At 37.6% G+C, this 24577-nt stretch overlaps 1 protein-coding gene across 1 annotated transcript; it reads right to left on the bottom strand.

The window, feature by feature from the left end:
* Positions 1 to 14220: 14220 nt before the first annotated feature.
* Positions 14221 to 19140, bottom strand: LOC147524347 (uncharacterized). Its single transcript, XM_086574379.1, has 5 exons — positions 18940 to 19140; positions 17846 to 18433; positions 17682 to 17748; positions 16455 to 17362; positions 14221 to 14313 (listed from the first exon to the last, which is right to left on the bottom strand). The coding sequence occupies exons 1-5, from the start codon at positions 19138 to 19140 to the stop codon at positions 14221 to 14223; spliced, it is 1857 nt and encodes a 618-aa protein (XP_086430505.1).
* Between the last annotated feature and the right edge of the window lie 5437 nt (positions 19141 to 24577).

Below are 24577 nucleotides of genomic sequence, written 5' to 3'. Positions count from 1 at the left end.
TCTTGGGTGGGGGCAAAGCTCTGGGTTTCCTTTCCTTGGCTGGTAGAGGATGATATAAAGGGGCAAAATATCTACCAATGGAATGGAGCACCGGTACTTGAAGCAGCGGAGTACCTTGGGTGGGGTGGATACCCAGGCGATTAGCTTGGGCAGAGCCTAGACTGTAGAGTCTTTCAAAAATAGGACAAGATAGGCCGGAGTAGATTCTAGACTTGGAGTCAGGCCGCCAACCTATAAAGGAAAATAGCCACGGGTCAGTTGATAACAAGGAGCATGTACCAGGAAAGAAGGAAAGTACCAGAAGACTCACCGTGGGTTTGGAAGGCGAGATGATTAAGAGTTAAATTGGAAGGAAGGTCTGTGGATAGAAAGTTCCCAGATATGTATAGTGGACAATGATACCACACCTTGTCTAAGGAGGTGATACGGAGGACGAAGGATTGCTTCTTATGGTGTACACAAAAGGACTGATACTGTACACTTACATCTTTAGTACTTATCTTTATATAGTAGTGAGAGATGATATCACGGCTGGAAATCTTAGGTTCTCCTGTCCTATTGTACGAGTTAGCGACATACATAATTCTCCAAAAGTTCCATATGCCTTGGCAAGGAGGGATGTTGAAATGGTTGCACACTTTGATGTCTAATAGAGTGAGGGGAAGCCGTAGACCGGCAATGATTTGACCTATGATAACAACAAGATACCCCGGCATGAGGGGATCCAGATGAGGATAGTAGGTGACTGAGGGCACATGTTCTAGTAGTATACCGGCCGGAACCCATAGGCAGCCCTAATTGCATCCAAATTAGGTCTATGGCACTGAGAAGGGGGCGACAATAAGGATATGAGTTGCCCAGAGGTGGACAGGGTCGCAGCTGGGGCTAATGGAGGTGGGAATGCTATCCTATGAGACTGGGAAGAGGACGAGTCACCAGATTCTGAGTACGACATTGGAAAGAGGAGATGAACAGACTCAATGGAGGGGGAAAACTTAAGAACAGTTACCAAACAAAAGAAAATGGAGAAGAGAAAACGTACTAGTACCAAGGAGAGAAGGAGATGATGATCCCGAGGGGAGTGTCCAAGGAAGAAGAAAGTCACCGGAGAAAGCGCTGGAGAACACACGGTCGGAGAGTGAACGGAAGAAGAGGAACTAGTCTGGTAAAGGGAAAGCAGAGAGAGAATGGAGAAACAAAATGAAAGAGGAAGGAGCAGGATTTAAATAGGGGAAGGGCTAAAGGGTAAATTTAGTAAGGTGAGGAAATCGAAGAGTCATTAGGTGGTCCAGTATGAAGACGACACGTGGAAGCACAAAAACCGAAGGGTTGCTGAAGATGCGTGTGAAGATTCCACTTAACAACGTGCGCATGCAGATGTAGAGGAAAACTAGATGCAGAAGGAAGGAGGCGGTGGGAATTCTCGACCCCGGGTCAATTAGATGACTGTGGAGTCAATAAGGGGCATTTGTAGGGGCTTAAGAAGAGTAAGGAGACTTGGTCAACGGTGAGCTGTTTAGGAAGCAACATAACAGGGGAAATCAAGGAGTAGGAGAACAGTGCTGTGCGGATACCTAAACCGCAGACGTGGCATGTGTACGGAAGGAAGGGAGACCGAGTGATGAGAAGACAGGTGGACGGCTGAGACAAAAGGTGGAAGGGGTATAAAGAGAAAGAGATGGGAAGGAAAAGGGGCAGAAATTCCATTAGAGAGAGGAGGAGCAAACTAAGGAGAGTGTAAAGAGAATAGAAAGGAAAGAGTGACACTACACACTTCTTCTATAGTTCTATTGCTTCCTTCTTTGTATTTTTACTAACTTTCGCCACATATTCTTCTTTGAGCTCCACCATAGGTGATTACACCACCACTGTTTTGCCATTTTGCTTGGCTCAGTTAGATTTGAGCACTCTGCACTTAATTGCAGAATGTCCACCTTACAATGAGTGCAAAGGTTTGGAGTCTTCCCAAGTTGCAACGTTTGCCAAAATGCAGCACTTTGTTTCTTCGATTCAACCTAAATCTCCTCAGGTATATTTTGGGACATATCAATATCAACCAACACACTCACAAAGTATCAAAGCTTTCATTTTTTTGTTGTTTCATCCATGTGAAGTGGTTTGCCTAGGGCAGTCCCCATAGCAAGAAGGTTAAACACTTCCCAGTAATGAAGGCTGAGGCCTGGGAATCTTACCCACACCATGGCATGGGGACTGCAATTGTTTTTCAAAAGAGAAGTTTGGGGTCCATTTGTTGCCCCCTAAAGGGGCCTTGCCCCTACACTCTGTTGGTAGTTTGCTTCTTCGCAAAATCTAAACATAATGTAACCCCTTCGGAGAGGTGTTACTTGCCAACCCCCTTTAGGGTTCCAAGCATCAGCTATAACTTTCTTAACTCTATCAAGTGTTACAGAATTTAGATCTAGCCTCCCCACCAGAGAAAACTTACAAAATTGCAAGCCTGTCTCAATGTCCTCATCAATCAAACAGATCATGGGCACCTCACCTTGTTTTCCAGGTGCTGGGAGAGTAAAAGTATCCACATTTCTACCATATTTAGTCTTCACCACCATAGAATCGAGCTGGAAGCTCTTGTGTTGTGTTTGTCGTGGTCATTGCTTCTTTTGCTCCCAGGTTATTTTCATATTCATTTCTTAGATTCAAACTTTTAGTTTGTTTTGCAACTGGTATTGTCAGTTTCTCCACTATTTTAGAGCCATCTAAGAACCCCCAAGGACAACAAATTCGAGCTTGAGTGGTAGATGTTGAAGCCATCGTTGAGAAGTCCCTTCTAAAAGATACCCAAAATAGTAACTTGAAGCACAAGGAACGAATAATAAATGCGACAATCATAAAACACTAGCTAGAAACGGTAATGTTTTAGCATGCCAGATCGAGACTTAGTATAAGCTTAAATTACACTTTGTCATCCACTTAAAGTCCCCATTGGTGTTTTATGATAAAGGTCAGTCAAGCTTTTTTTTTTTTTTTTAAGTAGGCTTAAATTGTATTGATGTAAAAAAGAGGTTACATTGTGTACAGAAGTGTAGAGTTGAGATAAGAAAAGCAATTTATAGAGCCTACAACTTGCCCAAGGGGTACATGGATAACCCGGTGCATGATCTTTCTTCTCTACACAAGCTGACCGTACAAATGAAATATAGAAAAACACCTAAAATGAATGAATGCTTCTGGCTAGCTCCTCCACCTGGTGTCATAAAGATTAATACAGATGGTTCTTCTTGCGGTAATCCAGGGGATGCAGGTTGGGGCTCGCTTTATAGGGACAATCAAGGAGTTACTCTTGGGGTGGTAGAAGTTGGAGTGGAAGTTGAAACTATGTAGCCGAATGCCAGGCCATTGCTCACAGCTTAGCCAAGGCCATTCAACTAGGATGGAAATGATTATGGATAGTCTCTGACTCCAGTGCAGCAGTTAAGGCATTCAACTCTAATCACATATATTGGAAAGCAAGAGCTCAGCGGGAAACTTTAAAAGACCAAGCTAACTGGATCTTGATCACTTAATGCTGGAGAGAGGTCAATTTTGAAGCAGACACCTGTGCTAAAAATAAAGTGCTTCTGCCGAATGGCACTTGTCATTGGTGGAGTAGCAAGATCCACATGTCATGTATTCTAGATTTACCACTTGATGTATTTTGACAGTTGGTATGCTTATGACAATACCAACTATTGATGTCATAATCCTTTTACTTGTAACATTTTCTTTTCGGCTATTAATTAATGCAATTACCCTAATTCAGCTAAAGAAAGGCAATGGCGGGTGTAGAGAGATGACAAAAAGATAGCGATATAGCCTTCATGCGTATCTAAAAGAGGAGTTAAATGTTTATCAGGCATTCGTTTTTTATATATATAAATATAGGGCATTGGAGGGTAGGGATAGGTGCACTGAATACCTTGGGATGCTTTTAATCCAAGGTAGAGTAAGTCCAGCAACAATGCTCCCTCTACAAGAGAAGATAACCAAAAGAAATATTGTGGTTGTTTTCTTTTCAAGGGAGCTGAGATGTGTGTCAGTAAATACCATGTTGGCAAGTATCCTAGTGCACAATATGCAAAGTTGTAAACGGTCTGTGAGGATCATCAAGGAGGATGAAGCCCTACTAAGGAGTTTTCTCTTACTGGGTAATCCTTCCCTAAAGAAGGTTGCTATTGTATACTTTGGTCAAGTGTTGCAAGCCGTATGTATAGTAGAAAGTGTTTAAGCAGAAGGAGGCTACACGATCGAGTTCAACTTGGCGTTACTAATTAAGATGCTGGCACATTCTGCACAAGGAAGAATGAAAGACAACTTTGCAATTTTGATGTGCGGTGAAGTACTTCGGAAAGGATAGCGATGCCAAATGATGTTATGCTTAATCCTTTATTTTGGGTCAGGCATCAAATGGGATTTGAATCCATGTGATGCAGGGTTGGGAGCAATTTTCAGCGATAATGAGCACGCAGTTAAGCTGGTTCTGCAAGAAGGATAGGGGATCACTACAAACTAAATAGTATAATGTGAAGCAATAGTAGAAGCCCCAGAGGTACGATGGCTATGAATAAAGGGTGGCTATATCTATGGGTGGAGTAAGATTCTGACGGCGGCTGTGATGGCTTTTGTGAAGGATTAGGTGTCTTGAAAAGTTGGAAGACCAGATCAAGGTGGAGCGAGTATCGTTTGAAGGAAGCTGATCTAGGTATAACATTCCTTGAGCCTGGGTTAGTTGTACTTGTACAAATGAAGATAGAGTCCTAATAGTACTCAAACTAAAGTGTTTTAATCGTATACGTAGTAGACTTAAACTATGAGTAAATGTAATTAAGATTGATTAGTTCGTTTTTCTACCATCTATATATCTGCTATATATATCAATAACAAAAAATTGATGCTACATATGTTGTTATTGTTTCGTTTGTTCGCCATGAAGAAGCCTACAATGTTTGTTATTCTACTCTTTTGCCTTCTTTCACTAGTATCTTTAGGTGTTACTCTACCTACTCCAGTCAATACGACCGTAAGTTCTACTTTGCCCTTGAACATAACTTTAGGTTCATTTCTATCTGCTTCACCCAACGAGATTAATTACTGACTCTCACCTTTGGGTAATGATATCAGAGGTTTGGGGCTCAAACCCCGCCAGCATTAAAGAGTTACTGATCTCATTTAAAATAGGCTTGCCAATAAAAAAAAAAAAAAAAATTTGCTTTTGGTTAAGTTTCTACCTTATGTCTCATGAGTTTGGTCGATATAAAGTAGGCATATGGATGACCGACTCTGGTAGAACTCTTGTATGGAGTGCTACGTTCAACAACTATGATCCCATTTACGATGGATCATCCCTATTACTTAATCAATTCAAGAAGGTGTTTTCATGCTTCAGATACCAACTTTCAAAGCGCAACCTTTATTTAACTATTATTTGGAACAGGTTTCTTACGCTTTAATGCATGACAACAACAACTTATTGTATACAATTCAGATTCCCTAGTTATATGGCAGAGTTTTGATCACCCGACAGAAACAATTCTTTCTGGCCAGACAGTAAAGACTGGTAAAAAACTAGTCTCAAATTCTGAATTAGTCATGCAAAAGAACGGAAACCTTGTATTGTATAATGGAGATCATAAATATGGATGGGAAAGTAAGACCCATAAGAAAGTCGGTAGTCCCATCGTACTTAATCTGGACTCGACCCCCACACCAAGCCTTTTTATTAGATAGATGTTCGGTTCTACAACTATTTGGCATGATGAATGCTATATCTTTACTTGTTCTAATGAAACAATCGATTTAATTGATTTTGTTGTAGTTGCTTGCATCCAGAATACTACTTCGATCAGCTAAATGCAATGCACCTCCTCATAATCCTTCATACTAGCATAGATTTTGTTGTTGGGCCAAAACTTTTATTTTTTGTTAGCCAAAGATATATGAGTTGTGTTTCAAGGAAAAGATGGTCGGTGACAATATGATATAAGTTTTATGAACACATTTATACATGAATTCTCTTAAACGGATTATCCGTTTACGGACATGTTATATAGTGTCTTGAACAGCTTATTTAGTGTCTTGCCCATGACCATGTAATAAGTGTAAATAAAAAAGTTGTTCAAGATACTATATAAGTTGTTCAAGACACTAACTAAGTTGTCCAAAACACCATATCGGTTAACACGAATAATCCGTTTAAGAGAAAGCCTATGGCATTGCATTAGAATGTTTTTGTTTGGCATGTTTTTGTATACAACTATATATGACGAAGGTTAAAACATGGTGTCAGCTTAACAAATTTTCACGTGGGAAACAAAGGGTGATTTTTTTCATCTTTCTGTTGCACTGTTAGGAATCTAAAATCTTCCAGCTTTTCCTTTCTTAGTCCAAAACAATTCACAAAACATGCTAACACAGAGCACAAAGGTATATAGATCACCGAATTATGGAAGAATGAGGCCGCTTTGATCCAACAAGGAGTTTCTGAAGCAATTTTTTCGAGAATAATGGGAGTGTTTCGACCAAATATGATCAAAACACTAAGTGGTGATGAAAGAGATGAAGAACGTAGAAAAGTAGTTAGAAAAGTGATGGTGATTGGGAGAATGATGAGACTGTACCTTTCAGTTGCCTACGTACCCAAATTATCGATGGGATCAAGTCTAAAGAACATAGTTCTGTATGAAAAATAGTTTGGTATTTATATAAGTAGAGTAGAGACTTCTTGTAGCTCAAGTAATTGTAATTGAATATAAGTCTCAACTGATAATTATCTCTTTGATAAGAAACGAATCTGGACATAAATTAATGTACGTTAGTGGCAAGCCATGTGGCTAAGGTTCAACCTTAGACATATGAGTTAATGGGTCTGTACATTGATCCATGATATTGCAAATTGGGCTTTAGCCCTGTCGATTAAACGAATAAAGTGGAGACCCCTACTAATGGACGTTTGCCACATAGGTAGGGGTTGAAACACCGCCCCCTCTTTGGCATGCGAACAAAGTTCATATGGCAAAGAAGAGAAGAAAAATCAAGGAAACAATGGAATAAGAAAAGAGTGAGTGGAATGTATAACAAAGTGTCATGTGAATGCAAATGATATGAAAATGGAATGTCGAGAAAAATGTGTGAAATATTGTGTATTAAATAATTTTAAACTAATTTATATGAGGATGCAATGTAATTAATTGATATAGGGTGAAGCGAGAATTAAAATAGGTGACACAAAAATTTGATAAAGAAAACCAATTTGTAACTAGGATTTACCGACCTTATCATTAATAGAAGTATGCAAAAAAAAAAAAAAGAATCCATTCAAGAAAGTGGTTGGGCTGTTATAACACTCTGTGTATTTCTTTTATTTTTGCTGGTACCATAATAATAATAATAATAATAGATAATAGATAATACAAAAATAGGATAGATATTAGTTAAGGATAGGAAACCCCGTAGGTAAAAAGATAAACCTTCATCCTTGTTTTCGGTTTGAAAAATAAAAAGGAGTTCTCACGTAGAGTTTTTGGGAAGACAGAGATACACAGACAAAAAAAAAAAAAAAAAGACGGAAAGGAGAGTAACTTCAGTGAGTGGTTGCTGTGAAAGAGTAAAAAGAAAAAGGGTTCGAACGAGGAAGACCGTCTTCTACGCGCGACAGTCGACTTTGGTCTTTTGAGGTTTTTTTCCGCTTTCGGAAATCTAGCTGTTCGGTTTACAAACAGTGAGTAGTCCGAACATGTTATTTAAAATTTTAGTTGACTGCTAATCATATCTGTTAGTGATTTCCTTATTTGATATATTGGAACATTGTTATAAAAATATTGATTTGATAAAAAGGATTTAATTGCCATTAATGCATAGATATGATTCCTCGCATGTTCTCTGTAGTCAATGGTGGCCGGTGGTTATAGAAATTTGAAGTACTGCATCTACGCCAAATTATATTTTTTCTTGATTGTTATGTTGTGATGATGATGAGTATGTGGTATTATTAGATACCAAATCATTATTTAATTTGTCTCGAATAGAATTTCTATTACCAGGGTTTGGTTTCATTGCTTCTGATGTCTTAAGGATTTTGTTAGTAGTTGGAAGTGTTTTGTAGTAATGAGATGATCTATATGGGTTTTGTGGGTTGCCGAGGAATGATTGGTAGTGGTGGAATTGTTGTATGAGCGCTGTGAAGCATTGAACAGCCATTAATGGCGTTGATCACGATTTTTTAAGTGTAAAGGAATTGAAATTTTATGGTATAGAAAGGTTGGGATTTTAATAAGGATTAAAATCGTGGGGTTTATAGTGGAGTTAGGTTGGTGATTTGTGGTGGTTGATCGGTGGTGGAGGTGTTCTGGTGAGGAAGAAAAAGAGACAGCGATTCTGTCTCTTTTGTTTTAGTTGGGCTTGATGATAAGAGCCCAAAACTGTAATTTTAACCCCTTAACAATAATACCTTTAGACCAATTATGCGAGTAATAAATAAGAGTTAATGCTGATTACGTGCTTTTATGTATTTCAGACATTGAAGTCAATTATGTGCAGAAATGTGCCACTTTGGCGAGATAAAGGAGCAAGGGTTGGTTACTAAGAAGTTCTATGATTAAAGGTCAAGATTCAAGGAGAAAAAGTCTTTGTAAAGCCCGGTCAAAAGCTGAAAAGTCAAAGTCAACGCAAGCAGAAACATCACAGAACTTCCGAAGACCGTATCTTTAGACTCAAGCCTCAGAATTGGCGTACCTTATGTCAAAACGACCGGCTCAGAAAGAGCTTTCTAATGATACAAACCTTGACCAAATCAGATGAGCAAAAGTGGATGAAAAGTATGTTGAAATCAAAGTCAGCTGAAAAGGGCCTTGTGGACTGAAGAAATTGGGCTTTGGGCTTGATTTTTCGGCCCAAAACATGGATCCTCTGCCCATGCACGAAAATGTAGATCTGGTCTCCTCTATTTCCACACACAAAACTTAGCTCTTAAGGATCAATTAGCTTAAGGTAGAGAGTAGCCCTTAAAGAATAATCTAGATCTAGTTTTGAGTTTTTGAATTAGTTAATTAATTAGTTTTCATTCCATTAATTAGTTTCATTCCTTGTTTTAGATTAGTTATTGGAATCATTGTTTATCATTCATTAGATAAATAAAATAGTTAGTTCTTGATAATTTCGATTTTGTTATTTAAAATTGCTTAGATCTAATTTCAATTCTTGTTATTTAATGATTTCTTAGTTGTTAATTTAGATTTCAATTATTGTTTAGTTGAATTTAATAAAGTTAGAATCTTTATATTATGTCTTATTCAATTTCGATTGGAAATGAGAGCATAATAATTCTAGGCTAAACCTCCATTAGAGGGGTTGAAGAAGCCTTGATGAAGCTTGATCGTTGTTAACTTAGAAATCATCGTGATAATCTATTCAATTCTAGAAAGTGATTAGTTCACCATGAGAATGAGTTTGGTTGCTTCACATGCTAGTTATCAATTGGTAGAGATTGCCATGTATAATTATGGATTAGAAATACCATTTTTTGATATGCGAAAGCATGGAAATTTGGATCACGACGAATCTTTGTTAGTTGATTAAGTTGAGTTAAGGTGGAATCAATCCCCCCCCCCCCTAATTCCTTACCATATAGTATCAATTTAGCATTTCTGTAGTTGAATTAGCGTATCTTGTTATTTGAATTTGCATCATAGTATAATCCCACCATTACTCTCATTAGACTTTGGATAGATTCGCAATATTAGAAAAAATTGAATGCTAAAGAACTAGGAGTGGAACGAATCTTCTATTCCAACTCTATTTCAATAGTATCGAGAGTAGAAATCTTTGATAAACACTGTCTTTGTATAAGTTTTAGTTTACTTGCGTTTTAGTTTCATCGCTTATTTGTGAGTAGAACTATTCTTTTTACGTTTATCAATTGACTATGTGGCTGATAAGAACTACGGAAGCTTGATTCCAATCTTGAAAGATTTGGATACGTAGGCAGCTTTGAGCGAAGTGCAGCCACTACACTATACTATATTATATATTATATATTAGTTATTAGTTATTGTGATAACTATATGTGTACAATATTAGTACTTAATGGTGTACGTAATTGTGGTTGTTTAAAATGTATTTACGAGACATTTAACTAATACGTTATTCCTGATTGAACCTTTTGATAGCTGATAGAAAATTAGTCAGTCTAAATTAATAGACTAATCTAACCCTAATTAAACCCATGGCCTTACGACTATCGTTGAAAATAGTTCGCGACAAACGGGTCGATCCCACGAGGATTGCTACTTTCGGACAATTGAATACTAAAATATTACCTAACCTAATTCAAACAATATTTGTTTTATGGAAGTTTGAATTACTATTAACTAAAATTAACTAATTACTAAAAGCAATAAATTAAATGGATTAACTATTAACGAAAGAAAACACTAAGGCATTCAATCCACCCTAGACCGTTGTAGATTATCCTAGTTTAATTAATTTTAAAGTTCTCTTTTTAATCTGAGTAGCATGAGGGAAAGGTAACCCTTGCTTGCTTTCGAAGATGTGAGCGTGTAATTCTTAAACAATTCTAACAAATCGTATTAATCGAATTTCAAAAAAGAGATATAAACCCCTAGCAAAAATTGTCTTTTTAAGATTACAACTTCTCACGGGTTTAAATAAACTTTAGAACCGAAAGCTTCGATATCAATGAAACTTAATCCAACAATTGACTAGTCTAGACATGGATTAAACATGCAGGATATAATCAATGATAGAATTTCTACAAAATCAGATAATTCAATTAATTATTTCTTTAAACTTAAGTCGAGAAACAATAACCCAATTAAACTTAGAAAACCTCACATAAAATCTAGGGCTTCATCTAAGCCCTAGCTTTGAATTTAGCTAGACATGATAAGTAGAACGGTAAAAAAAGAAAAGAATAAACCCATTGATAAATCCAATAGAGTCTCATGTGGTTTTATCTTCTTAACGCTCCTTCGTTCCACTCAAAAGTCTCGGCCTCTGCCCCTTCAATCTTGGCTCTGGCGTGCTTTGTTTTCAGCCTCTCGACCAGAGATTTCTGTGTTGTCCGCCTCTCTCTACTGTTTCTCTCTTGTTTATATAATGGATTGGTTATGATAGTGTTTGACTTGAATGGGATTCAAGTCGGTGGCGAAGGTTGGGTTTGGATCGATTTTAGTCAAGTCGGTCTTTGTTTTGTGAGAAAGATAGATGGTAGTGATCCCGTGGCAGCTAGGTACTAATGTGGGATTTAATGATTGGTTATGGGCTGATTTTTGGAAGGTCAGATTCGATTAAGAGATGATGTCTTTGGTTCAAATTGGAAATCCCATTTTACGTTATAGGAGAATCGAGTTCGAGAAGGAAACTAGAGCTTTGATCGGGTGGTCCTGGTAAGCTGATTTGGTGAGTCTTGGTAGCGTGTTCAATTTGGTCGGCCGAAATTTGAGGGATCGGTTTTCTCTTGTCGCGAATTCAGTTTGGAGAATGAAACCAAAGTTTCGTTAGGTGGAGCCGGGTGGAGAAACATAAGGTCTGATTCGGTGCTCTCATGTGGACATGAACCGGTATGGCCATTAGTTGTTAACTGGTTCGGTCCAACCTTTTAACTCTCTATACTGGGCTTTGGTCACTTGGGCTTAGTCAAGCGCTAGGAAATAGAGGCCCTCTCTATAGCACAATCAGTCAACTTCCAGCACTTTTCAACCTGTTCACGCATTCATACCATTTCTGCAAAAACCAAGGAAACACGATAATCAATACGAAATTATATAAAATAACTGGACTAACTCATATAAAATTGGGCGTGAATATGTAATAATTCTGCACTTATCAAATACCCCCAAACTTACATTTTGCTAGTCCTCGAGCAAAACTAAAACTAAACTAATGACAAAAACAAAAATTCTAACTCACTTTCGTAGGAATCACGATTACACTTAGCATGTGTAACAAGCCTTTTAAACCCCTAGGTTACCCCTAGTGGACGAAGTTTAGTCCCGAGGGTTTTCTAAACGGTACCCACAAACATTAACATAGCATAACCAATGGTGAAATAATTTTCTCGGAGATAAAATCTTTTTCGCCCACTACTAAACAAGTTCAAAAATCAGCAATTGTCACAGTTTACATCATCATTACCAAGACTCATCACTACTTCCAAAGATAGAAATCATTGATTACTACTCCAAACCAAAGCGTGTGTGTGTGTTTAGCCAAACTAATACAAGCTCATATCCAAGTAACGGCATTCCTAACTTACTATCCAAAGAATATATCAACCTCAATCCTCACCATTCATACACTCACAAGAAAGTCTCTCTCTTAGATAAGTTTTCAATTTTACCTCTGTATGCAGGGAAATGAGTAAAATAATAGAACATCCCACATACTTAGCTAGAAAGACGGACTTATAAAATTTCAAAAACAAATTAGTCTCATAGAAAGAACATCAATCACATGTGAAGTGTCGGGTCCTTCACTTTAGCATCCTCTCACCTATTCTACACTTCATATCATACTTTTGTGATAAGTCTGGGTATTAAGGCGGGGCTTAGGATTGGTTGACAAGAAAAGGGTAAAAAGGAATCAAAAAATTTCTGAATAAACTAAAGACCATCTTGTACTTGACCTTCATGGAAAATTTCTTCACTTTGTAGATCACATTACTTGACTTTCTCACTACTTTTGCTTTTCTTTTTTTTTTTTTTTTTTTTTTTTTAAAAATCACTTTGAGCAAAAGGAATGATTTTCTTCATTTGATTTTGGTAAATTTTCCTTCCGAATCTTCTTTCTTCTAGCTTTCTCCTTAGTCTTTTAGAAATTATCAGAAATATGGGTAAGGCCAATAATATGGGTTTACACTCCATATCTGGAGTTGGGTTAAGTATAGTTGGTTTGAGAAGAAAAGGCTTAATATATAAGGCTCAAAAAGGGTTAACATGATGATCCTACTAGGTGGTATAGATAAAGGCTAATTGGTTCACTACTTGACTTATCAGTATGATATTCCGCTTCGAATAGACTACAAGACCTAATGGCTATCTCCCCAGTTGATGTCACTTCGTGATCGACCAAATTAATAAAAAAAATATGAGACCATACAACGAATTTAAGCCTGAGAATAATGATTGAGTCAACTTGGACTCTGAATTTCACGTAAAACTCTCCAAGAAATTTAAAGGCTCAAATCTCACGGGTTAAGTCTCTATATTCCTCTTCTAGTTCACTAGGAGATTAAATTACTCTTCAATTTGACATGTATCAGGTGGCTAATAGTGCATATTCCACTTTGGCTTAGACTTTCATCAACAAAATCTATTTCTAGAGGTAGAAAATAGTCTAAAAGCAACAATGACTTCAAAAGTGACTCTTAACTTCATGGATTCCTTGAAAATCAGTGGCTTTAGAAATCAATTTTTTTTTTTTTTTTTTTTTTTTTTTTTTTTTTTTTTTTTAATTTCTCATCATAGAAAATCACCATTAATCATACCATGTTGGACATTTATTTTTCAGCTAAACAAACATTTTGTTCCCACCCCCAAACTTCTTATAGACATTGTCCTCAATGTTAACATAGATACGGAATTTAAAAGATAACAACATAGACAAGTAAAAGTATATAAGGAAAGAGGTTACCAAGAGCTTCCAAAGACGAAAAATAATATCTTTAAGCCACCTGTAGAAATTAGTACCTCACAAAAGATATAACAATGATAATATAAAAGAGGACCCAGTTACTACAATGACTAAAATGTGTCACGTGTCTCATCCCATAGAGTTACACGTCTCTAAAAAGGCAGAGAAAAGGTGCTAGAGTGGAATGCATGATACACGTGCACAAAAGACTCAACAAAAATAAAAACATGGGTTGCCTCCCATAAGCTTCTGATTAACGTCTCTAGCAGACGAATGCTTCGCACACCCAATTCTTAGATTAGCATTTTGTCTACCAACTAAACACAAAATGAACTCCCCAAAATTGAAAAAATTTCGACAGAGTCTCCTTTGTATTTTCGACATTTCATAAATACAAAACCTGTCATAACCTGAAAATCACAATAATATGTTTCTCATTGGTTAACCCAAATGGAGACTAGGGGCTGGAATGAAATATTTGGGAGCAATACGAAGTGACTCTTACAAAAGAAAAGTAAAACCTAAAAACAACGAAAAACAAAACCTAAACTACTAAAATACAACAAGCATACTCCTTTAGTCATGATAAACAGGATCAATAAGATCCACTTCTTCCACATCCTTATTAGCAAAACCATCAAGATATGGTTTCAAGCGTTCACCATTAACCTTAAACATACGACCATCCGTAGGATCCTCTATCTCAACAGCTCCATAAGGAAAAACAGTTTTAACAATGAAAGGACCAGTCCACCTAGAACGTAACTTACCAGGAAAAAGACGCAAACGAGAATTATATAGCAAAACTTTTTTGATTAGGTTCAAAGGACTTGCGAAGAATAGATTTATCATGAAAAATCTTAGTCCGCTCCTTGTAAATCTTGGCATTCTCATATGCCTCATTCCTTAACTCAGCTAACTCATTTAATTGAAGCTTACGTTGTGAACCTGCTCTACGCATGTCAAAGTTAAAAGTTTTAATGGCCCAAAAAGCACGATGTTCTAATTCCACAGGCAAATGACATGCCTTCCCAAACACAAGCCTATAAGGAGACATACCAATGGGAGTCTTATAAGCAGTCCTATAAGCCCAAAGGGAATCATTAAGACGTTGAGACCAATCCTTACGGTCGGTTAAAATGCACTCTTTTCTAAAATCCGTTTAATTTCCTATTAGATACTTCAACTTGGCCACTAGTTTGGGGATGGTAAGGGGTAGCAAGTTTATGAGTAATAGAGTACTTTTTCATTAAAGATTCAAACGCACGATTTGTAAAATGAGTACCATTATCACTTATAATTGCACGAGGAGTACCAAAACGAGAAAATATATTATATTTCAAAAAGTTAACTACAACCTTGTGATCATTCGTTTTACATGGCACTGCCTCAACCCACTTAGAAACATAATCTACCGCGACGAGGATATAAAGATAACCAAAGGAAGGTGGAAAAGGACCCATGAAGTCTATACCCCACACATCAAAAAGTTCAACAACCAAAATAGGGGAAAGAGGCATCATGTTCCTATGGGAAATATTACCCGTACGCTGACATCGATCACATCCTAAACAAAACTCATGTGCATCTCTAAAGAGAGTAGGCCAATAAAAACCACACTGCAAAACCTTAGCAGCCGTCTTCTTAGGACCAAAGTGACCACCACATGCATGGTCATGGCAAAAGGAGAGAATACTACGAAACTCACTCTCCGGAACACATCTCCTAATAATATTATCAGGGCATGATTTAAACAAGTATGGGTCATCCCAGAAAAAATACTTAACCTCAGCAAGAAACTTAGATTTATCTTGTTTTCTCCAATGAGAAGGAAACCTGACCTATAACAAGATAATTAACAATATCTGCATACCAAGGCAACTGGGAGACATCAAAAAGTTGCTCATCAGGGAAGGACTCATTCAAAGGCAAAAGACTAGTAGAAGACTCTACTATAAGCCTAGACAAGTGGTCAGCGACCCACGTTCTCCTCACCTTTTATCCCTAATCTCAATGTCAAACTCTTGTAATAAGAGGACCCAACGAATAAGGCGCTTTAGCATCCTTTTTAGAAAGAAGATACTTCAAAGCCCGAATGATCGATAAACCGACAACCTTAGACCCTATGAGATAAGACCTAAACTTGTCTAAAAGCAAACCTGACGACTAACAACTCCTTTTTAGGTTGTAGTGTAATTCATTTGGGCATCATTAAGAGTTCGACTTCATAATAAATTACATGGGGCAATTTATCAAACCGTTGACCTAAAACAGCCCCAATAGCATAATCCGACGCATCACACATTAACTTCAAAAGGCACACTCCAATCGGGTGGTTGTATGATAGGAGCGGTAGTCAATAAATGCTTAAGCTTCTCAAAAGCTTTCAAACAATCGTCATCAAAGACAAAATCGGCGTCCTTACCAAGTAAATTGCATAAGGGGCGAAAATCTTGCTAAAGTCCTTAATGAATCGCCTATAAAATCCAAAGATGACCTAAAAAAGACCTAATATCTTTCCACGGTCTTAGGTGGTGGAAGACTAGAAATGACATCAATTTTGCCTTATCAACCTCAATGCCTTTACTAGAAACGATATGACCAAGAACAATACCTGTTGAACCATAAAATGACATTTCTCCCAATTCAACACCGTGATTCTTCTCCTTGCACCTAATTAATACTAATTCCAAATGGTGCAAACCCTCATCAAAAGAATCACCAAATCTGAGAGAAGTCATCCATAAACACCTCAAGAAACCTCTCTACCATGTCGGAAAAATGCTAAGCATGCATCTCTCGGAAGGTACCGGTGCATTACATAACCCAAATGGCATCTGACGGTAGGCAAAAGTTCCAAAAGGACAAGTAAAAGTAGTCTTTTCTTGATCCTCAGGTGTAATACATATTTGGTAATAACCGGAATAACCATCGAGAAAACAATAATACTGATGACCGGCTAACCGTTCGAGCATCTGGTCAATAAAAGGAAGAGGAAAGTGATCTTTCCTAGTGGCTAGATTCAACTTACGATAGTCAATACAAAAACGCCACCCAGTAGTCATACGGGTAGGAACTAACTCGCCATTCACATTCTTAACTACCGTAATACCAGACTTCTTAGGTACAACCTGAACCGGACTCACCCATTGACTATCGGAGATGGGATAAATGATACCCGCATCTAACAACTTAAGAACCTCGGCTCTCACTACCTCTCTCATGTTAGGATTAAGCCGTCTCTGGAACTCACGGGTTGGTTTAGCATTATCCTCTAGATGAATATGATGCATACAATCAGTGGGGCTGATCCCGTTAATATCAGCAATAGTCCACCCTAGAGCTGTTTTATGGTCTCTAAGAACCCTAATCAACTTATCCTCTTGTTCACTATCGAGATTAGACGCAATAATAACAGGCAAGGTCTCAACAGGCCCCAAAAAGACATATTTAAGAGTATCTGGTAATGGTTTCAACTCAAGCTTAGGAGGACTATCTATGGAAGAAACTGGTTTAGACTCAGAAGGAGAAAGAGGTTCTACCTTGGTTTTCCACTTATTAGTATCTAAGATCGGGGTAGCATCAAGCAAAGCATTAACTTCACAAATAGAACTATCCACATCAAAATTACCACCAAAATGAGCTAAACAAGACTCAAGAGGGTCATCGGAATAACTCTCTAAGAAAGTCTTATGGACCACAGACTCAATAAGATTAACTTCCCAAAATCATCATCAGGCTCGGGGAGTTGTTGACCCACATTAAACACGTTAAGCTCGGGTAGTCATATTACCAAAAGAAAGTTTCAACACTCCATTCGGCGGTTAATGATAGCATTAGATGTGGCCAAGAATGGGCGACCTAAGATAACAGAATGTGGTGCTTAGGGTCCCTAACAGTTGTATTATCTAGAACAATAAAATCAACGGGGAAATAAAACTTGTCAACCTGAATCAAAACATCCTCAATAATACCCCGTGGAACTCTCACAGACCTATCCGCTAATTGAAGAGTAATGGTGGTGGGTTTTAACTTACCAAGACCAAGCTGTAAATAAACCGAATAGGGCAACAAATTAACACTAGCCCCTAAATCTAGCAATGCCTTCTCAATCATATGATCACCAATTCGCGCAAGAAATAGTAGGGCATCCAGGATCTCTAAACTTAGGCGGGGTTTGGTTTTGGATAATGGAGCTCACTTGCTCGGTAAGGAAGGCTTTCTTGTGCACATTCAACTTACGTTTTCGTGTGCACAAATCCTTAAGAAACTTGGCATAAGAAGGAACTTGTTTTATGGCATCAAGTAATGGAATGTTGATTTGAACTTGTTTAAACAGCTCCATCATCTCACTCAAATTAGAACCTTTCTTAGCCTGATCTAACCGTTGGGGAAAAGGAGCTTTTGGTATATAAGAAGGTATAGGACTAGTCTGCACAGGAGTAGGAGGTTCTAAGCTCTCCTTGGAAGTATTACGACTAGTAGTCCCACTTACGTCATTCTCCTCCCTTACAATCTCTATAGGATCAGGTCCAACCTCACCATCCTTAGGTACCTCAACCCTATTATCAACCTGTTTACCACTCCTAAGAATAGTAATAGACTTGGCTTGCTCCTGGTGGTTCCCTTGGTTCAAGTTAGAACCTATTTCAAATTGTCCCCTAGGATTAGCTACTGGTTGACTAGGAAACTTACCCTTGTCCCTCTCATTCAAAGTATTAGCAATTTGACCAATTTGAACTTCCAACTTCCTAAGGGCTTGAGCATTCTCTGAGTAGCCGTTTGGTGGCTTGCATAAACCTGTTGGGTTGTTTCACGGAATTTCATGGTGGTGCGTGCTAATTGAGCCATAGTTTCTTCTAAAGGTGACAGCTTAGGTGGTTGGGGTGTATATTGTTGCACGGGTTTGTATTACTAAGCTGGACCACCCGATGTATACCCTTGGACCAAGATAGGTTGGGGTGGATTCGCCACCCGGGGTTATCACGTATTAAAAAACGGATTATTGCACGGCTTTTGGTGTGAATTAAAAGCATTAACTTGCGCGTTGGCCTTGAGGCAATTATCAATCACGTGATCAAGACTATCGCCAACAAACAACCCGGGGGTCTCAACATTATTAACTTGAAATTTGGAGATTTTGTCTCCTTTTCTACCTCAAGAGCCTCAACTCTTCTAACTAAAGGCACTATTTTGGCATTCGAGTCAAAATCTTTATCAACGTGAAACATAACATTCTTTGTAGTACTACTAGCCACCTTCTTAGGCTCCGCGACTAGTTTCCCATTGTTGGACCTTTTCAGCAACGTCTTCTAAAAACGACCATGCATCATCCACAGTCTTATCACAGAAATCTCCAGTACTCATGGTCTCAATCATAGCCTTAGAGCTAAAATCAAGACCCTCATAGAGAATCTGTATAAGTCTACCCTTCTCTAGGCCATGGTTAGGACACTTTGCAAGAGCAGGTCCTTGAACCTCTCCATACACTTCCATAATGACTCTCCATCGACTTGGCAAAAGATGATAAATTTTTCTAAAAGCGTTGCCTTATGATTAGGGGAAAAATTCTTTAAGAACACAATGCATAATCTTTCCCATGTAGTTATGGAATTAGATGGAAGGGTGTGAAACCAACTTTTTAACTCTCCTTAAGGGAAAAAGGGAATAACTTCAGCTTTATAGCCTCATCGCTAAACTGTTGAAGTTTCACAGTCCCACAAATATCTTCAAACTCCCTTACATGAAGATATGGATCTTCCTCGTCTGTACCCCTAAACTTAGGAAGAAGCCCAAGTAGATTGGGCTTTAACTCGAAATTATTAGCATTGGTCGGTGGAGGAACGATGCAAGACGGTCGAGTTGTCCTAGTAGGATATATGAATTCCTTAATGGACCTAGGTACTTGGACAACAATGTCATTATTATTGTCAGTCATGTCAGCAAAAATTGGTGTATTACCGACAAAGGTTATAGGTATCTCTAACTCGGCGAGATTTCTAATCCTCCTATGGAGTGTCCGTTCAATTTCTGAATCAAATAGTGCTAACTCTGGATTATTGGATCGAGTCTCGATCATAAACCACTTCTAAAACCTAAGACTCTAATAAATGATGCAAACGATGCTCACACAAACAATATCAAACAAATATTTCAACCCAGATTAAATTTTTAAATATTCTTTAATATATTTGCTCCTAAACCCAAATAACACGATTCCCAGTTCTTGTGCAAAAGCACCGTCACTCGATCCACGTGTCAAAAGAGCTTTCCTAATGAGCGGGCTAAAACCTGTCCTAATGCAAGATGCCTAAGGCTGGTCAAAGGTGACTTAACCTTCCTAAATGCAAGAAACAATAAAACAAACAAAACACACGAAACAAACAAAATTCAACCCACAAAGGAAAGAGACGTACCTCCGGCGTGAGCCTTCGAGGGCTACTTGCGACGCCGGGTGACGACAAGCAAGAAACTTCACAAAGTCCACAACAAAATCACGACTATCAACCTTGTAAGAAGAAATCTTTGCTTAACTATCTGCAAAAATAACTAAAATTAAACACGTAAACTACGAATTAATATAACTACGACTAAACTTAAACTACGAATCACGATAAATAAGACTTTAAAACTCAATTGTGCCACTACAATCCCCGGCAGCGGCGCCAAAAACTTGATAGAAAATTAGTCAGTCTAAATTAATAGACTAATCTAACCCTAATTAAACCCATAGCGCCACGGTATCGTTGAAAATAGTTGCGGCAAAGCGAATTCGATCCCACGGGGATTGCTACTTTCGACAATTGAATACTAAAATATTACCTAACCTAATTCAACAATATTTGTTTTATGGAAGTTTGAATTACTATTAACTAAAATTAACTAATTACTACTTAAAGCAATAAATTAAATGGATTAACTATTAACGAAGAAAACACTAAGGCATTGAATCCACCCTAGACCGTTGTAGATTATCCTAGTTTAATTAATTTTAAAGTTCTCTTTTAATAATTCACAAGCATGAGGAAAGGTAACCCTTGCTTTCGAAAGATGTGAGCGTGTAATTCTTAAACAATTCTAACAAATCGGTTTAATCGAATTTCAACAAAACGGATATAAACCCCTAGCAAAAATTGTCTTTTACTGAGATAACTTCTCACACGGTTTTAAATAAACTTTAGAACCGAAGCTTTGATATCAAATGAAACTTAATCCAACAATTGACTAGTCTAGACATGGATTAAACATGCGGGATATAATCAATGATAGAATTTCTACAGAAATCAGGATAATTCAATTAATTATTTCTTTAAAACTTAAGTCGAGAAACAATAACCCAATTAAACTTAGAAAACCTCATGCCGTCTAGGGCTTCATCTAAGCCCTAGCTTTGAATTTAGCTAGACATGATAAGTAGAACGGTAAAACAGAAAAGAATAAACCCATTGATAAATCCAATAGAGTATCTGCGGCTGGTTTATCTTCTTACCCGCCTTCGTTCGACTCAAAGTCTCTACTGCCCTTCAATCTTGCGCCCACTTTGTCTTTGTTTTTCCAGTCTCTCGACACTGTATTTACGTGTTGTCCCCTCTCTCTACTGTTTCTCTCTTGTTTATATAATGGATTGGTTATGATATATGTTTGACTTGAATGGGATTCAAGTCGGTGGCGAGAGGTTGGGTTTGGATCAGTTTTAGTCGAAGTCGGTCTTTGTTTTGTGAGAAAGATAGATGGTAGTGATCCCGTGTGGCAGCTAGGTACTAATGTGGGATTTAATGATTGGTTATGGGCTGATTTTGGAAGGTCGATTCGATTAAGAGATGATGTCTTTGGTTCAAATTGGAAATCCCATTTTACGTTAAGTGAGAATCGAGTTCGAGAAGGAAACTAGAGCTTTGATCGGGTGGTCCGTAAGCTGATTTGGTGAGTCTTGGTGCTGGCGTGTTCAATTTATTCGGCGAAATTTGAGGGATCGGTTTTCTCTGTTGTGAATTCAGTTTGGAGAATGAAACCAAAGTTTACGTTAAATTCCGAAGGGTGGAGAAACATAAAGGTCTGATTCGGTGCTCTCATGTGGACATGAACCGGTATGGCCATTAGTTGTTAACTGGTTCGGTCCAACCTTTTAACTCTATATCTTGGCTTTGGTCACTTGGGCTTAGTCAAGCTAGGAAATAGAGGCCCTCTCTATAGCACAATCGATCAACTTCCAAAGACTTTTCAACTTGTTCACGATTCATACCATTTCTGCAAAACCAAGGAAACCGACGATAATCAATCACGAAATTATATAAAATAACCTGGACTAACTCATATAAAATTGGGCGTGAATATGTAATAATTCTGCACTTATCAATAGCTATGATTTATATAATTGATAATGAGGTGAGTTGATTAGTTATTGTGTTTGGAATCTTTAGTAATGATTCTATTGTTTGAGACAATGTTTGTTTTGTAATGAAATATTATAATAAATGAGAACTCTTGAGTGTGAAAATCCGGTGTAAAAGTGTCCGGTGAAAATTTAATATGTCGCCCACATCTTTAGATCTCTCCAGGCCTCTTTGATGAAAAGAAAAGAAATGAAATGTTTATGACTAATGATGTCATCTGAAAAGCCGCCTTAGAGAGGAACTAATGCATTCGCCTTAAGGGTTGGTTGTATTCCTTGAATGTACGGAAATGTAGGTGGGTATTCCTTGAATGTGGTGGGAATGATCTAAGGTATTCATTGAATGTGCCATGAATGACCTGTTAGTATTATGATCGGTATTCCTTGAATGTGGCGGGAATGACCTAAGGTATTCATTGAATGCGCCATGAATGACCTGTTAGTATTATGATCGGTATTCCTTGAATGTGGCGGGAATGACCCAAGGTATTCATTGAATGTGCCATGAATGACCTGATATTTTGTTATGCCCAAAGGAGGTTTTGTGATTATGTGTATGGAAAGCCTAGAGATGGTTGTGACTCACAAGTTACGAGTTTACAAGATGAAAATATGTTTCCTGGAGGCGATATCCCTGCTTGGGACATATATCTTGTAGTACTTGGTGTGAGTGAGGCACACAGATATGTGTGGTTTGGCAAATGTGTGTAGCGCAAATCGTGGAGTAGGAACTAAAGGTTGGGTTGTGTCTTTTAATAAATGAGTTAACGAGATAATTAATAAACAAAGTAAAATATTAATTTTACGTGTGACTGAGTTATTGCATATGAATATTTATGTATTATGATGTACATGATTTCTTATGAGAAATGTATACGTGGTTTGTGTGAGTTAATACTCACGAGGGATGAATGTACTCCCTAGTTGTGATATATTTCCTCGTTCTCAGAAATAGACGAGTGGTTTTTAAGAAAATATTGGCTTTAAATATGAGCGAGTTGTTGGACATAATTGGTGATATATTATGATATGATGCATATAATTTCTTACGAAGGAATGTGAATATGGTTAACGTGATATGATGGATATGGTGGTGTGATATGAATATTAGTTAATATTGGTGATATATTGTGATATAATGGATATGGTGGTGTGACATGAATGTTAATATTGGTGATATATTATGCCATATTATATATACTCATGATGGTTGCAGTGAGAGTGAAATAGATGTATATTATAAATGATTACGTTTGGGAAATCTAACTTTGTTTTGCTGGAGGGTAGGACTTATTAACTTTTTATGCAGAGACGTTGTCCTACCCTTATACAGAAGTGGATATCGGTATAATTTAATTAAATTACTAAGTTATTAAAATGAGTTATTATAATTAGTTAATAGAATGGATGTCTTGCTTGGGAAGAAACTATGCTGGTTGAAATGACGAAACTACCTGTCTTCCAAGCTAAGAATAGTTAAGTTATGGGTACATATAAAGTGTTTGTTTGGATAATTAAAGTATGGACTTGTTTTTATGTTGTTAGTCTACTCATACCAGCAAATTCAATTTGCTGACCCATGTTTGCTTTCTTTTGCAACGTGGGTGTGTTCTTGGAAACATAGATGGTAGAATGCAGTGGATGAAGACGCTTGATTTGGATTCGCTCTTGGAGTCTTACTGGTATAAGTTTTATAAAATATAAAATCTTGATTTGAAACAGATGTAATAGAATTGTTTAGTAATTCTTGAATTCGTACATTAAGAGTTGTTCTTTTGGTTTTCTATTGATTTTAGTTTTTTTTTATATCGTGTTTGATAGCAGGGTATTGGGTTTTGTTTCACCCCGGGTTGCCAAATGATTGATTTTAAATATTGTCTTGAAATTTGGGGTGTGACAGCTGTAGTGGCAGACCCACTAGTTGGTGAGCTGAATGAACAAGGTTCAAGTCTTCACATTGTCAAATTAAATTTTGAATTTCAAAGATTTGCAAAAATTGGGCAACTAAGTCGGTCTAGTAGTTTGAAACTATCCTGGTTTGCTGGGTTGAACATAGAACTGCCCGAGCCGGGTTTAATGGGTTCGCATGATGAGCCGGGTATAATGGGTTCGCATGATGACAAAACAGGAACGAGATGTAAGCTGACTACGTCAAAAATTCGATTTCGTGCTCAAACAAAACTGTGCCAAATACAAATAGTAATTGACTAACACTTCGATTATGAGTGTATAACAAAAACTGATGTGAATTCGGACCCTTTGTTCATAAGGCAGCTTGTAACAATCTGATAGTACACAAAAGAACCTAAGTATAGAGATATGACTAGGATAGAATTTAAGAGATGGACATAGAACGGTAAAAATAGCGAAGACATGACAAATCATGATCCGCGAGGAATGAGAATACAGTGTTCGAACCAGTTTGCGTTACGAGGAGGGAAACGAGTGCAAGAAGATGAAGAAAAGGTTAGTACCGTTTTTGACGTTTGTGTAACAAGGTGTTAGATCTGGTAGTAAAACAATCGAAATTTTCGAAGGCCA

This window comes from Coptis chinensis, chromosome 1 (assembly GCF_015680905.1).
Source record: "Coptis chinensis isolate HL-2020 chromosome 1, ASM1568090v1, whole genome shotgun sequence".
NCBI lineage: Eukaryota > Viridiplantae > Streptophyta > Magnoliopsida > Ranunculales > Ranunculaceae > Coptis > Coptis chinensis.
The sequence above is the reverse complement of the archived record's forward strand: the minus strand, read 5'-3'. Positions and strand labels throughout refer to the sequence as shown.